Raw genomic sequence first — 17306 nt, forward strand, 5'->3', positions numbered from 1 at the left:
TACTCCTTTTGTTTGCAGAGAACAGACCCCTTATATCAATGTATGTCACTTCTGGCAAGTTTACAAGAGCCATATTATCAGCTTGACTGTTTATCTTCAATTAACTCCTAATGGGTTTTCCATTGCTGTCTCCTGTAAAATAAATTGTTATGATTGTTTGAAGTTTGGGACTCTTGCATTTGTGTTGATAAGTATAAGATAAAGAGCTTTAGAACATAGAACATAGAACATTACAGCACAGTACAGGCCCTTCGGCCCTCGATGTTGTGCCAGCCTGTCATACCGATCTCAAGCCCATCTAACCTACACTATTCCATGTACGTCCATATGCTTGTCCAATGACACCTTAAATGTACCTAAAGTTGGCGAATCTACTACCGTTGCAGGCAAAGCGTTCCATTCCCTTACTACTCTCTGAGTAAAGAAACTACCTCTGACATCTGTCCTATATCTTTCACCCCTCAATTTAAAGCTATGCCCCCTCGTGCTCGCTGTCACCATCCTAGGAAAAAGGCTCTCCCTATCCATCCTATCTAACCCTCTGGTTATTTTATATGTTTCAATTAAATCACCTCTCAACCTTCTTCTCTCTAATGAAAACAGCCTCAAGTCCCTCAGCCTTTCCTCATAAGACCTTCCCTCCATACCAGGCAACGTCCTAGTAAATCTCCTCTGCACCCTTTCCAAAGCTTCCACATCCTTCTTATAATGCGGTGACCAGAACTGTACACAATACTCCAAGTGCGGCCGCACCAGAGTTTTGTACAGCTTCGCCATAACCTCTTGGTTCCGGAACTCGATCCCTCTATTAATAAAAGCTCAAACACTGTATGCCTTCTTAACAGCCCTGTCAACCTGGGTGGCAACTTTCAAGGATCTGTGTACATGGACACCGAGATCTCTCTGCTCATCTACATTGCTAAGAATCTTACCATTAGCCCTGTACTTTGCCTTCCGTTTACTCCTACCATAGTGCATCACCTCACACTTGTCTGCATTAAACTCCATTTGCCACCTCTCAGCCCAGCTCTGAAGCTTATCTATGTCTCTCTGCAACCTACAGCTTCCTTTGTCACTATCCACAACTCCACCGACCTTAGTGTCGTCTGCAAATTTACTAACCCATCCTTCTACGCCCTCATCCAGGTCATTTATAAAAATGACAAACAGCAGTGGACCCAACACTGACCCTTGCGGTACACCACTAGTAACTGGTCTCCAGGATGAACATTTCCCATCAACTACCACCCTTTGTCTTCTTTCAGCAAGCCAATTTCTGATCCAAACTGCTATATCTTCCACAATTCCATTCCTCCGCATTTTGTACAATAGCCTATCGTGGGGAACCTTATTGAACGCCTTGCTGAAATCCATATACACCACATCAACCGGTTTACTCTCATCTACCTGTTTGGTCACCTTCTCAAGGAACTTTGACAGCATGTATCTCATTTCAGCAAAATTCAAATATTTTCCCAGCTTTCTGAAATATGCCTGTGGGACCTCATGCCATCTATAATGGTACTAACATGAACCATGAATCTAGCTGTTCACCTTCCCCCTTCAGAGTATTCTGCAGTTGCTGAGTGACATCGAAGACCTTGGTATTGAGAGGCATTATGATCACAGAGTCGCATCTGTGGCTGCGCTCAATTTCCCGAACTACTGAATCCCAGATTGCTACCCATGTTCCCCAGACTTCCTCCTCCTCTCATGCACAGCAGCGTTATTCATTGTGCCATGGACTTGATTCCAGTTGCACATTAAGGAGATTTACTACAATAGTCCTGGAGGGGCGAGACCTTAATTACATGGAAAAACTGCTGAAGATGACATTGTTGTCCTTACAGCAGAAACAGTTAAGGCAAATTTAATAGAGGTACTCCAAAGAAGTGGTGTGTAAGAGGATAAATCTACATCTGGAACTGCCAAGAGCACATTTGGAGTTCTCTGTGCATTTTTGGTCTCCGTCCCTACGGAAGGTTATATTTGGAGATAGTGCAGAGAGAATTCACTCTACTGATCCCTCAGAGGAGGGGACTTTCCTACAAATATTGTGGGTGTATAATTCTCTGGATTTTAGATGAATGGAAGTGTGAAATTCTTAAGGCATTTAACAGGATAGATGTTGGTAGGAAGTTTCCCCCATTGAGCACTCTAGAAGTTACATCACAGGTCTGAAAATATGATGTTCTCTATTTATGACTGAGATGAGGAGTAATATCTTCACCCAGCGGACTGTGAGTCTTTGAAATTCTTTATTCAGAGAGCAATGGATGGTCAGACATTGAAACCATCAAGGCTGAGAACAATAGATATTTTGGACCTTAAGGGGATCAAGGAATACAAAGATTGTGCAAAAGAATAGAACTTAGGTTGGTGTCAGCTATGTCTTTATTAAATGGTAGTTCAGGTCCGAGTGACCAAATAGCCTATTGCTGATCCTGATTCCCATGTCCTTATGGTTATTGCTTTCCAACTCTTGCAAACTGTCCTAGAATCTAGGCAATCATGGAAGATCAAAATCAATACATCCATTATCTCTGTATTTATCATCTTCAATCCCGAGGATGCTGGCCTCCAGAACATTTGTGCTGAGATAGTAGGAACTGCCGATGCTGGAGAATCTGAGATAACACGGTATAGAGCTGGATGAACACAGCAGGCCAAGCAGCACCAGAGGACCAGGAAAGCTGACATTTCGGGTCATGGCCCTTCTTCAGAAAGAACATTTATGCTTCTTGGTTCCACTAATTTCTCCAGAATGATTTAGAAGTCAGCTGCAAAGCATTTGTTTAAAATTACTAGCATTTTCTTACGATGTATTATAATTTCTCCTGTTTCTACCTATAAGGCCTCAAGTTTACTTTACTAACCTTTCCAATTTAATACCCATGAAAGCTTTCACAATCTGTTTTTATGAATATTGCTAGCTTAGTGTCTAAAATAACTCCACGGAGGCCGGTGTCCCATCACCAAGTTGCTCTTTATTTACACATGCACAGAATATGGACACTGACTAGCTAGCTCAGTGCCAGACCCTAGAGTAGTGAGAATCTCCAGGATGCCTATTTATCTTTGTCAGTCAGGACTCCCTGATTGGCCCAGGTTAACACCCCCAAACACCTTGTTCCAATCACTACAGTGTCATATTCTGTTTTCTCTTCATTGTCAATCATTTGGTCTTCCTCTAGTGAATTCTTAAATTATCTAAATCTCCAGGATTATAATAATCCTCTTATTTTGATCTAACACTATACTTTGATTCTGTTCCTATGCATGGTTTGACCACTTGGCCAGTATATTTGTAGCAAGTTTGAATTAATTCCACTCTCATTACATACCAAGATCCCTCATACTGCTTTTCTTTATTCTTTCATGGGATGTGGGTGGCGCTGGGACATACCACATTTGCTGCCCATCCCTAATTGCCCTTGAACTGATTGGCTTGTCAGGCCATTTCAGAGGGCAATTAAGAATCAACCACATTGTTATCGGTCTGGAGTCACACGTAGGCCAGACTGGATAAGGATGGCAGATTTCTGTCTCTAAAGGACAACAATAAACCAGATGGGCTTCCACAACAATTCTGTAGGTTTGTGGTCACCATTACTAAAGCTGTTCATTTAATTAATTAAATTCTGTAGCTACAATAGTGTAATTTGAACTCACATCACTGAAGCAATGGTTCAGTCCAGTAATATAACTGCTATACTGTCATGCTCTATATTTGAAAATGTGGACAAAATATTCATTCATGAAGGAGTTAATTCATGCTCTCAAAATGTCCACAAACTGAAATTTTAATCTTGATCTGTAGGTGGTACTTGCAGTACTGTATTTATTACCAACTTGTTGTTACCCTGGGATGTGGAACCCTTTGTCTCCTTGTACATTACAACCCATTTAAATAAAGTCACTCGCACAAACGTATTCAAGTTTTTGGACCAAAAAAGCACTGCAGGAATGTTGATGAAAATACAAGTCAGGATGGTGTAGGACTTAGAGAGAACTTGCTACAAATGGTGATCCCTTGATAATACAATTGTTTACTTTGTAGTGTTGGAGTTCAGGGGAGCTCCTGAAGTGTACCTTGTAGCTTTTACACTCTCTAGTCACCTTGTGCCAGTGGTGCAGGGCATTGAAACTTCACTGATCGAGCAGTGATCCAGTGGATCTCTTTATTGGCTGGTGTCCAGCTTCTTGCATGAAACTGTGGCTTCAACATTTGAGAAAGTGCAGAACATTACAACACACTTGTCTCTTGGAAGATAGTGGACAGAGTTGAGGAGACAGAGGCTGAGCTACTCTGTGGAATTTCCAGCCCTTGACCACTTGCAGCTTCGTCCAAAAATGCATCTGGTCAATGGCAATCCCCAAGACGTTGACAATGGGGTACCCACAATAGCAGTGTTTTTGGAGTTTACAGGAGGTGCTGGGCTTTTCCTTCATGGAGATATTTGTCACCTGGTTACATATGGCAGGATTGGTAACCATGTCTCGTGAGGGAAACACTATCTAATGGATAGTCTGTCTGTAATGGGTCAATAGTTCAGAACATCCCCACATAGCCTGTTAGGATGTGATAGAGCCAAGTTCATTATGGATGGAGTTGTACTGCCTGAATTTCACATTGATAGAAAAGAAGATGTGCAGGTTAAGTGGATTGGCCATGCTAAATTGCCCGTGGCGTTCAGGGGTGTGTGGGTTATAGGGGAATGGGTCTGGGTGGGATGCTTCAAGGGGCGGTGTAGACTTGTTGGGCCGAAGGGCCTGTTTCTACACTGTATGGAATCTAATCTAATCTAAAAAAATTGGTGATTGGTTTTTCCAATTTCACCATCATTCTCATTGTACATGAAGGTCACCAGAGAGTGGGTGTGTGGGGGTGTATTGGGTGTGGTATTAGGTGGAGAGGGTGGGTGGGAGTGAGCAGGTGAGGGGCCTGAGGAGGCAGAAGGACTGTGGTGTTGGTGAAATGAGTAGGTGAGGGAAGTTGGTATGGGGCATGGGTATGGTGGGTGAGTGAACTTGCACAAGCCCACTCCCATCTCTCTTCATCGCACCCTATCAATATTTCTTTCTCTCATTCCCATCTTGTATATTTATCCAGCTTCCCCTTAAATACTTCTACATTATTGGCCACAATTCTCCCTTGGTGGTGAGCAGTAGTTTTACACCACTCTTATTGCGAAGAAATTTCTCCTGCGTTCATGATTGGATTTATTAGTGGGTTTTTAAAATTTATTTGTGATCTTTGCTTCTGGCCTTCCCCACAACTGGAAACATCTTCCTCACTTAATATTTTCAGTATTTTCAATCTGTCTATCAAGACATCCCCTCACTACTTCTCCATTTAAACAGTGAAGTGCCTTAAAATTATAAAATACATTGTTTAACTACATCTGTCCCCACTGCATCTGAAAACCAGCCCAGCTCATCTCCACCTCCCTAGCCTGTTCTTCCTCTCACCTATCTCCTCCTCCCACCTCAAGCCGCACCTCCATTCCCTACCTTCTAACTTCATCCCGCCCCTTTCACCTGTCCATCCTCCCCGGACCGACCTATCCCCTCCCTACCTTCCCACCAACACTCACCTCCACTGGCTCCATCCCTGCCCCTTTAACTTGTCTGTTTCCTCTCCACCTATCTTCTCCCCCTCTCTCCCTATTTATTTCAGAATCCTCTCCCCATTCCCCTTCTCCGATGAAGAGTCTAGGCCCGAAACGTCAGCTTTTGTGCTCCTGAGATGCTGCTTGGCCTGCTGTGTTCATCCAGCTCCACACTTCATTATCTCGGATTCTCCAGCATCTGCAGTTCCTATTATCTCTTGTTTAACTACATCATTCAGTCCAGTTCATGTGGGAAACTTAAGATCAAATGTTTTGGTAAATTTTGAGTGCCTGACTGAAATCATTTTAAGATCCCACCTGCAAAAATCTGCTATGAGATATATGAACTAGAAGCAGGAATAGGTCAGTCTGCCCCACAATATTGATCTCCCAATCCTGGCTAATCTGATTATTCCACACCCAATAATTTTTCACGCCTTGTTTTAGGAGAATTTATCTAACTGTACCTTAAGAATACTCAAAGTCTCTGTTTCAGCTACCTTTTATGGGAGGTAGTTCCAAAAACTCATTAGCCTCACAGAGAAAAGATTTTATTGCTGTCTTAAACAGATAATCTCTTATTATTAAATGGTGAGCCATCATTCCAAAGCCTGCCATGAGAAAACATTCTCTCCACATTCACCATGCCAAGATCTCCCAGGGTCTGAAATTTTCATTTGAAGTTGTGTCCTACTTTTCTAAACTCCAGCAGGAACACGCCTAGCCTGTCCAATCTCTCCTCAGAAAACAACACAGGAGATGGGGTGGCTGGAAGGGACAGAAAATGATGAGTGGAGATAGAGCCCAAAGAGTGAGAAAAACAAAAACAGAAGTTTCTGGAAAAGCTCAGCAGGTCTGGCAGCATCTGTGAAGGAGAAAGCAGAGTTAACGTAGCGGGTCCAGTGTCCCTGCCTCAAAACTGCTGGGGGCCGGGAAAATGCCAGTTTGAGACAAGAAGTGGTTAAACGGGCAAATTGGGGGAATGTACAGCTGCTAATGGGGACTATTGTTTTTCTCTTTCTTTGTTTACTCTGCCCCCTTCCCTCCACCCTATCCAACCCCATCTTCTGTATATAAAAAAGAATCATTTTCCCAGCTACCATCAGTTCAGAAGGAGGGTCACTGGGCCCGAAATGTTAACGCTGCTTTTTCTCTGGATGCTGCTAGACCTGCTGAGGTTTTCCTGCAATTTCTGTTTTTGTTTCAGATTTTCAGCATCCGCAGTTCTGTTGGTTTCTTTCATCTATCTTTCATGTATTTGTCAAGTGAATCTATTCTTTCTGCTTACAATAACATCCTTCCTTCAATGGGGGGACTAATACTGTACATGGTTGACAAGATGTCTCGGCAATGCCCTGTATAACTGAAGCCTAACCTTCTTACTTTTATGTTCAGTTCTCCTCGCAGCCAACACTACCCTTCTGTTCCATGTTCCACTTTCAAACCTGTCCTCCCATAAAAGCTGCCAAACGAAACCTTGAATGCACTCAATGACGCAGCCTCCACTACTCTCTGGGATGAAGAATAACAGGACAATAAAAAGCGGGATTATAAATGAGCTCTGGTCCGCGATGCAGTCTTTTCTATGTGAATGTGATTGCAAGACAGATATGGTAACCGCGATGAGTGCACACAAAACTGAACGAGGGATGACTTACCAAAGCTCGGCGCACTGTGCAATGTCATGTCCCGAATAACTCTTGTCCCAAAGCAGGACCACATCAACAGGAACTGCCGTGCCAGTCGCTTCAAACTGCCAGGCCTCTGTGCAGCAACCTGCAACACAAACAGTCTCTAAGTGTTACAGGAACAAAAACAGAAGTTGCTGGAAAAGCTCAGCAGGTCTGGCAGCATCTGTGAAGAAAAGATCAGAGTTAATGTTTTGGGTCCAATGACCCTTCCTCAAAACTAATCTCTATGTATTGGTCACTTTGACGCGAAGATGGTGAACCTTTCAATTATCTCACAATTAAATCCTGTTCCTTTCTCTTATGAAATGATGCACACTTTGTCTTCTTTATTCTTTCACAGGAAACAGGCACCTCTGACAAGGCCAGCATTTGTTCCCCGCCATTAATTGCCCCATTTGATTCTCCGGCATCCATTAGCAAAGGGAATCTGCTGTCCTTCCCTGGTCTGGCCTTCATGTGGTCCCACATTTATAACTGCACTCTGAGATGGCCTAGAGACAGCCAATCAGTTCAAGAGCAGAGATAGTAGGAACTGCAGATGCTGGAGAATCTGAGATAACAAGGTGTAGAGCTGGATGAACACAGCAGGCCAAGCAGCATCAGAGGAGCAGGAAGGCTGACGTTTCGGGCCTAGATCCTTGTTCAGGCCTGAAACATCAGCCTTCCTGCTCCTCTGATGTTGCCTGGCCTGCTGTGTTCATCCAGTTCAAGGGCAGTTTGGTTTGGGTAGCCAGTGTCCACATCCCATGCCTGTTCAGTTCATCTTCGTAACGAATTTCACAGAATCCCTACAGTATGAAAGCAGGCCATTCAGCCCATCAAGTCCACACTGAGCCTCCAAAGAGCACCCATGCCCACCCCCTACATCCAGAAAACTTACATTTGCCATGGCAAATCCACCTAACCTGCCCATCTTTGGACTATAGGAGGAAACCGAAGCACCCAGAGGAAGCCCACACAGATACAGGGAGAATGCAAACTCCACACAGACTGATGCCCAAGGGTAGAATTGAATCCAGGTCCCTGGTGCTGTGAGACAGCAGTGCTAAACACTGAGCCAACATACCACCCTGCTGACTTGCTTGCCATTTCAGTGCACCAGCTTGCTCTAATGCTAACGTCCTACAAAGCTCAATGCAAGCTGGAGCAGAGCACCTCAGTTTACAGCCTTCAGGCACTTTATGGCCTTCAAGCTTCAACATTGTATCCAATAACTTCAGACCATAACCTCTGTCCTCTATTTTGATTATATACCCTTCTCCATTTGACCCCACTACCCCCACGTCTTGTTCACATGGGTTTGCTCTCAGCAGAGCTGACGTTTTTATTATTAACACCTATCATTAACACTCATTTTGCATCTCAATCCTTCCTTTACTACAATGAGCACTCCCTTTATCTTTTGCTCTGGGAACCTTTACCTCTGTTCCATTTTTTTCTACGCTCCCTTTGCCGACAGCTTAAAAAAACATAATTTTCCCATTTGTTTCGGTTACAGAGAACAATCATACTGGACTAGGAAGGTTAACTCTGTTTCTCTTTCCACAGGTGCTGCCACATCTGCTGAGTTTCTCTGGCATTTTCTGATTTCATTTCCATGTTCATAGTATTTTGCTATAATTTTAGTTACAGGTTACAATATAGGATAGACATTGTTACAGACACTGTGAAGAGGACCAGGATCTCAATCCTTTGAGATCCTATTGTAATCTGTTCCGTGTGACATTATCGTAGGGCACTCCTCAGTATTAACCCATTCAGACCCATTTGTAGGACGACTGCTATCCGGGAAAAACTGACCTCAAACCTGTCAAAGAGGAGCCTTGGGATAAGGATTCAGTGTACTGCCTGGTGTGGTCCTGAGGTCCACAACTCAGATCACTGCCTTACACTTAGACATGTTTAACAACATGCACAGAGAATAAATCATGTACTTTTCCTGAAACAGATCACAAGTGGCTATAACTTGATGGGCACCCACTCTGCATAAAGTATGGCTGGCCAGTAGCCTCACTCTGGCTCTTACCATCTCCCACAAGCAGGGGGCGCAGACATAAAGGTAATGGCATGGACGATCCAAGGGGATTCAACAGAAGTCTTTGGCACCCACAAACTGGAGAAAATCTGGAAGTCAATGACTGAAAAGGTAGGACAGACAGAAACCCTCACTTACAGAACTTATATGTTAATAATCACGGATCAATGGTTGACCACATCAAGAGCCTACCTTCTGTAGCCATCAAATCCTGGACTGGGACTCAAACCTGGAACTTCTAGCTCAAAAGGCAGGGATAGTATTCACTACGTTACAAGACACCCCACAATAATACCAATATGTTAGAAATTAGTTATGGCCTGATTTCAATGACATGAGTGGAGGGAACACTGGGACATGAGTAGGCCACTGACTCCATCGATCCGGCTGCTCCATCCAATACAATCATGGCTGATCAAAAATTTCAACGCCTTTAACTCATCCCATCTCCATAACTCTGAATACATCATCGGTAAATTAAAAATTGATCATACATACTCAAAGACTTAGAGCTCCCCCCCCGGACCAGCCCTCTGTGGTACAGAATTCCAAAATGTTCACAACCCTCTGAGCAAACCAATTTCTCAATATCTCAGACCTATGGCGATACCTCCATCGCAGCAAAAGCAGTTTTAATAAAAAACAGTAACACTGGGAAATGAACACATTGGTCGTACTGGAGCTCCATTTGGAAATAAATGACAAGTCAGACCAAGTATCTCATTCACAAGCTTTATTGGTTTCTCCTGGAGATCCTGCTCCCTTAACCAGAGAGTGATGCCTTGGGTGGTATTAACTTTATTTGAGTGAGCCCTCGGTACCTGTGTGACTTTGGTGAGGTTCACCTGTGTTGTCTGTGGAATGGGTGGATGAAATTGCAAGTTCCACTTTGAGTTTGAAAGCCAACCTGCACTGAGTCAACCAACTTCAGTCAACATCACATTTGGCCTGAGTCTGAGTTAAGCAGGGGCAGACAAAAAGAAAGACTTCTTCTGGTTTACCATCCACTAATCTCAGCAAAAAAAAACAAACTGAACGGTGGCCATGACTGGGATCTTCTCCCATTATCCAATACTGAAGTTGTTATAGACTTGCAAAGATCAAATCATATCTTATTGACACTTACAGAGAGAACCTAACTGAGTGGACGATGATCGGAAGTTTCGCCTTGTGTCAGAAACTAGAACAAGGAGACACAGTTTAAAAATCAGGGGTCTTCCCTTTTAAGACAGAGACAAGGAATATCTCTTCTCCCAATCAGATGTGAACCTTTGGAATTCTTGCTTGTTTGCAGAGAGCACTGGAGACTGGGTTATTAGATGTTTGTAAGGCCGAGGTAGTGTGACCATACTGAATGGTGGAGCAGGCTTGAAGGGCTGTCTGGTCTACTCCTGCTCCTAATTTGCTGCTGGTAAAGAGATTTACAGAATGGAAGGAGACCATTCGGCCCATTTTGTCTTTGCCATCCAACAAGGAGATGTCCAATCTAATCCTATTTCCAGGCCTCAGTCTGCAGCCCAGAAGGATGGAGTACCTCAAGTGCATTTCCAAGTTATTTTTAAAATTAGAATGAGTGTTTATTTTTCCACCATTCTTTTAGGCAGTGAATTCTAGATTCCATCGGTCTCTGAATGAACATGTTTCCCTCCAAAGCAACTACCTTAACCTGTGTGACTGATTATGGACTCCACAGGCAAGAAAAATAGTGTGATCTTCACACTGTGCCTAGACCCCCTCATAAACTTGTACACCAGAATTACCTCTCCTCTCAGACTCCTCTGTTTGAAACAAACCAAACTTGGCCTCTTCCAATATTTCCTGACAAATAATCTTCTCAGGTCTTGACAACATCCTTGTATATTTCCTCTGTACCCTTCCTAGTACAGCCACATCATAACTTTTGTGCGATGACCAGAATTAGATTCAGACTACAATCTTACTGGCGGCTGATACTGTACCAGCTTCATCTCTCAACTCAATTATACCAGGCATCAGCTAAAGCCATGTACCCCATTGGCCTCATCCACCTGTCCAGCCACTATTTTCTTTGTTTATTCTTTCAGAGCAAGTGGACGGTACTATCAAGTCCAACATTTCTTACCCATCCTTAATTGCCCTAAAACTGAGTAACTTGGTAGGCAACAGGTAAGAGTCAACATCAAGGAGCTCTAGCAAAACTGGAATCAACAGAAACTAAATGAAAAACTGTCCACGACTTGGAATCATACCTGGCACATAGGAAGATGATTGTGTTTGTTGAAGGTCAGTTATCTCAGCTCCAGGACATCTCTGCAGGAATTCCTCAGGGTAGTGTCCCAGACCCAGCCACCTTCAGCTGCTTCATCAATGACCTTCCCTCCATCATAAGGTCAGAAGTGGGGATGTTCACTAATGATTGCACAATGTTCAGCACCATTCATGATTCCTCAGGTACAAATGCAATCCATGTCCAAATGCAACAAAACCTGGTCAATATCCAGGTGCTGGGCTGACAAGTGGCAAATAACATTTGAGCCACACGAGTGCCAGGAAATAACCATCTCCAACCACCACCACTTAATATTCAATGGCATCAGCATCACTGAAACCCTCACTATCAACATCCTGTGGATTATCATTGACTGGAAACTGAAATGGACTAATCATGTAAATAGTGCAACTTCAAGAGAAGGTCAGAGGCTAGGAATCCTGCAGTGAATAACTCACGTCCTGACTACCCAAAGTCTGTCCACCACATTCAAGGCACAAGTCAGGAGTGTGATGGAATACCCTCCAGTTGCCTGGATGAGTGCGTTTCCAACAGCACTCAAGAAGCTTAACACCATCCAAGACAAAGCAGTTTGTTTGATTGGCATTACATCCAAAACCGCCACTCCCTCCAACACTAACACTCAATAGCTGCAGTGTGTGCTATCCACAAGGTGCACTGCAGAAACTCACCAATGCTTTTTGTATAGCACCTTCGAAACTCAAAACCACTTCCATTTAGAAGGATAAGGGCGAGGGAATACCACCACTTATAAATGCCCTTCTTGTCCACTCCTCATCCTGACCTAGAAATATACTGCCATCCCTTCAGTGTCATTGGGTCAAAGTCCTGGAACTCCTCTCTAATGACATTGCGGGTCTACCTACACCAAATAGGCTGCAGCAGTTCAAGAATGCAGCTCACCAGCACTTTCTCCAGGGCAATTAAACTGTTGGCCCAGTCAGCAACACCCACATCCCATGAATGAATAAAATAAAAATTCCTTTAGGTCTGCAGTCACACATAGGCCAGACCAGGTAAGTCCTCCTCCCCAAAAGGCTGTTGGCCGATGATTATTGTTTCATGGTCACCATCACTGAGACTAGACTTTCAATTTTAGATTACTTAATTAAATTAAAATCCCAACAACTGTCATGGACATGCACTCCAAAGTTCACTTGTTCCTCTACATGTCTGCCACTGTATCAGTGGCAGAGAGCGTGGATGTTTATGGATATGGTGCCAATCAAGTGGATTGCTTTGTCCTGATTGGTTTGAGCTTTGAGTGTTGCCATAGCGGCACCCATACAGGTAAGTGGAGAGTATTCCATCATACTCCTGACTTGTGCTTTGCTGCTATTTATTGTGGATTCACAAGCTTTGTTAGCCTCCAAATAAATTATCTCACATCTCAGCTCAGAGACAGACCATTTGACCCAGTTGGTCCATACTGGTATCGAACCCTCCCTCACCATCTCAGTCTATCCACATTCACTCCTGTTCCTTTCTTCCTCATGGAATTGTCCAGAATTTCCTAAAATGCATCTCTGCTGTTCACCACAGAGTTCCACCTTCTGCCCGCCCTCTTATGTAAATAAGTTTCACTCAAAAGGATGGCACAAAAGAAAGGCACACAAGGTTAAGCTTTTTAATGAGAAAAGCACTCAGTGGATTCATTAAAGGAAGTAAGAAACCTGCAACAAGTGAAGAAATATTCAAAATATTCCTAAATACAATAGAATTGTTCATTTGTTATGGTTGAGAAGCAAGCCATTCGACCCATCGTTTCTACATGGTCCTCCTAAGATGCAATTACTGTACTGCTTTTTCCCTACCTCTCACCACATCCTATACATTCAGATATTTACTCTTTAAAGGTATTTGGAAACTCAGAAACTTTCATGTCTCCGTTTTCAGATTAAGAAGAGAAGTCAAATGCTGCTTACCAACCTTGACAACACATCTGTCCACCATGGAATCCAGCCATTCAATGTAGGACTCAGTGGGTGACTGCTCCTCTAAAAGATGATCAAATTCCTGATACACTAGAGAGGCAGAAAGGTGTAGAAAATGCCAATGAGCTGCGGCGGTGACAAAGAAAAAGGAACATTACTGTCAATCACACACTGCAGAAGGGGACCCAGTCTCACCACAGGGGGAGAGCCAGTCTCGAAGCAGGGGAACAGCTAATCTCACTGCAGACAATTGTTACCTGGGCCTGTCTTCAATATGGAGATGGTGACAACATGTTACCAAAGCAGCTGGGCTTCAGGCTGACCAGAAATTGGGCACCTGTCTTCACTGAACAACTTGCAGATCCCACACCACCGTTCAGCAGGGGACAGAGTCATTCTTTCTAGGGTCTTGGTCCAACACTTACCTCTTAACTAACCTCTCACAAATAGATTAACTGAATCTCCACCTTAGTGCTATTGTGTGATCTTGCTGTGCACAGTTGGGCATTCTGCCTCTATATTCCAGCAGGGGCCACATTTCAAAAACAACTATATTGACCAAAACCTTCAGGAAAATAACTGACAGAGCATGGTAATATGAAATGATGGCCATTGAACCTCCACCATTTGTGTGCCAGATCCACACAAGTTAAACACTTGTTTACTAACTGGGCATGCCTAAATAATTCAGAAAACCTTTAAAATTTGGGACATTTGTTGTGGTGTGTTGGGATAAATGATTCTGCACAAGGGCTATTTGTTCTGGGCAGTCTTTTTGACAAATCTTTAAAAGACAATGTTTAAGGCAGATTTCAGTGAGTGGAGAGGATAACTGTGAATATCTATCTTGTGGTTAATTCATTCTTACATTTCACAATGAGCTTCCTGTGCTCCTCTCGAGAATTCTCCATAGTGTACAGGGTCTGTTTGGTGATGCTATTCAGATCCACATTTCGCCAGTCCTCCAACATTTGGAAAGTTATATCTGCACTGTGAATGACTGCCCGCGATGCCTACAGGGGTCAAATAACAGGCTTTTTTAATTGGTGACCATTATTTATCATTGTGTGATAGCAAAGTAAACGTGATTGATAGACACAGATATAGATATACATGCTGAAGCTTTTTATCCTGGACTCAAAAGGACAAATGCAAGAATACCAAATTTCAAACAACCACAACAATTTATACTATAGGATAAAAGGGTGCTGGCTGGTTGGCAAGTCAAGTCTGATTGGCTGAGGCAACATCAGGCAAAAGGTAATAAGGAACTAAATGAGCCCATGCTCTAGGATAATTTAAAAAAAAGCACATGGCTTGAACATATTCCTTTCAACACAGAGAATGCGTTCCTGTGTATTTATGCTTATCACTTCTAGCAAGTGTAAATGAGTCATGTATTGAGCCAAACTGGTTCTCGTAAATTGGTTGTTAGTGTAGCTATTAGCATACTCAGGATTGTTCAGTCTAGTGTTGCACAATTACGGAATCACATCTCTAACCGCAGATATTTTATTTTGAGGTTTGCAAGCATTGGCTGATTGAGTGCAGTCTCTGCCTGTTATGAATAGCAAAAGGAACATTTTGATTGATTCAATTGGCGATCATTGGAATCTACAGATTACATACACTGTATTGCACTGATACTGAAATTCATACATGACCTTGATCAATTGTATGGTAGTTAGAACATCTTTTCAGATTGATAGCAGCATCCTGTTAGCTCAAACTACCACTCATGTTACCATACTATAGTAAGAACGTGAAATCACTTGGACAACAATTTAGGTTGGTCAAAACATCCACTGTGATATGGGATTCCATAACTGGGTAGCAGGTGCTGAATCATCCTGAAGGTGCTAATATCTTCACCAATAACCAATCACTTCAACTCACATCCTCCCATCCTTCCTCACATAAATTGGGCAGTGTTTAACCTTCCATTGACTTCTCCCTCATCTGCTTGTCTATCCTCTTCTTGAATATATATATAAAATTTAGGTCAAACACTCCCTTTGGGAGTGAGATCCCCAATCTCACCACTCTTTGGCTAAAGTAGTTTCTTCTGAATTCGCTATCTTGGTGACTATCTTGCATTGCAGCATCTAGTTATAACTTTCCTCAATGGAGGCAACATTCTCACTGTCTGCAGTCTATTGAAATCTTCCAGAATTTAAAGACATTTCTTTCTTTCAGCCTTCCTTTCACATCGTTATCTTTTTCTGATGTGTAAACTCCAAATGCTGGTATCATCCTTGTAATCATCACTGCACCTTCTTCAGAGCCTCCAAGTCCTTCTTATAAAATGGAAGCCAGAATTATGCACTGTACTTTTATTTCTTAATCAAAATTTTATATAGGCTTAGCATACCTTGCCTCTTTTTCCATTTGATATCTCCAGAGTTAAGCCCCAGGTCTTGATTTTATTTCTTGGCTTGCTGCCTTCTTATTCTGCAGAACTTCTCGTGGTTCATGTATTTGCAGTCCCAGACCCATTAGTTTCTCTATCCCAGCTAGACTGTGATACGTGACCTCGATATTCTTTCTACCAAAATGAAGTCTCTCATCTTTCTCTGTTGAACATCATTTGCCATGTGCTTGCCCATCCTGCAGGTTCAAAAATGTTCCTCTGTAATTTGCTGAGGTGCTTGTCCAAATTGACAATTCCACCCAATTTGGTGTCATTCATAAATTTAGAAATTGTGCCTTTGATTCCAAATCTAAATGGTTAATGTAAATTGTAAACAGGAGTGGTCCCAGATGGATTGTGTGATATCACTTCTCACCTTGTGCCACTGCGAATGACAGCCCATTACTCTCGCTGAGATAATGAGGTATAGAGATGGATGAACACAGCAGGCCAAGCAGCATCAGGGGAGCAGGAAACTGATATTATGGGTCTAGACCCTTCTTCAGAAAAAGGGTCTGAAGGTTTCTGAAGAAGGGTCTAGACCCAAAATGTCAGCTTTCCCGCTCCTCTGATGCTGCTAGGCCTGCTGTGTTCATCCAGCTCTATACCTTGTTACCTCCAGTTCTCCAGCATCAGTGCTTCCTACTATCTCCATTACTCTCACTATCTGCTTTCTGCATTGAAGCCAGCTAGCAATCTATTCTGATAGATATCCATTCAATTGACATTCCCAAATCTTTGTCATTAGTTTATGATGGGTCATGTTCTAGAAGGCGTTTTGAAAATCCAAATAACTTATATTGACTAATTTTACTATTGTTGACTGTCTCTGTTAACACTTAATAAATTCAGTAAGGTTGGTCAACCAAGATTTCTCCTTTCCAAATCTATGCTGATTATTCACGATTATATTTTGGTTTCTAGATGTTCTTTTCTCATTTAATAAGAATTTCATCTCTTTATCTATCAATGATGATAAGCTATAATTCTGTGGACATGTTCTTTCCCATACTTAAACACAGGAACTACATTTGTGATCCACCAGTCTGCTGACACTACACCTTCCACTAATGAATTATTAAAGATGTGTTGTAAGATCTCTGCTATCTCCTCTCCAGATTCTTTCAAAATACATGGATGCAATTCATCTGGGTTTCATCCTGAGTATATTTAATTCCCAGTTTCCCTCTTATTTTAAATGCCCTTATCTCATTGCTAATCTCACATTCAATACTGCATCAACCTGTCCATTTCCCCAGCAGATAATTATTTTGTTAGTTCTATTGATAACTCTGTCATCTGTCTTTAACTCTAAGACCATGAGACAAAAAGGCATAGGAGTACAAGTTGGCCAT

At 42.6% G+C, this 17306-nt stretch overlaps 1 protein-coding gene across 4 annotated transcripts in view; it reads right to left on the reverse strand.

Annotated features, from left to right (window-relative positions):
• Positions 1–17306, reverse strand: part of rfx4 (regulatory factor X, 4) — a 131832-nt gene that overhangs the window by 36985 nt on the left and 77541 nt on the right. For all 4 annotated transcript variants that reach the window (XM_059652517.1, XM_048548811.1, XM_048548810.1 and 1 more), the window contains 3 exons: positions 14410–14554; positions 13537–13631; positions 7271–7388 (listed from right to left, as the gene is read on the reverse strand). In XM_059652517.1, the coding sequence (XP_059508500.1) occupies positions 7271–7388; positions 13537–13631; positions 14410–14554 (358 nt within the window). The remainder of the gene's footprint in view (positions 1–7270; positions 7389–13536; positions 13632–14409; positions 14555–17306) is intronic.

This window comes from Stegostoma tigrinum, chromosome 18, assembly GCF_030684315.1.
Source record: "Stegostoma tigrinum isolate sSteTig4 chromosome 18, sSteTig4.hap1, whole genome shotgun sequence".
Taxonomy (NCBI): Eukaryota; Metazoa; Chordata; class Chondrichthyes; order Orectolobiformes; family Stegostomatidae; genus Stegostoma; species Stegostoma tigrinum.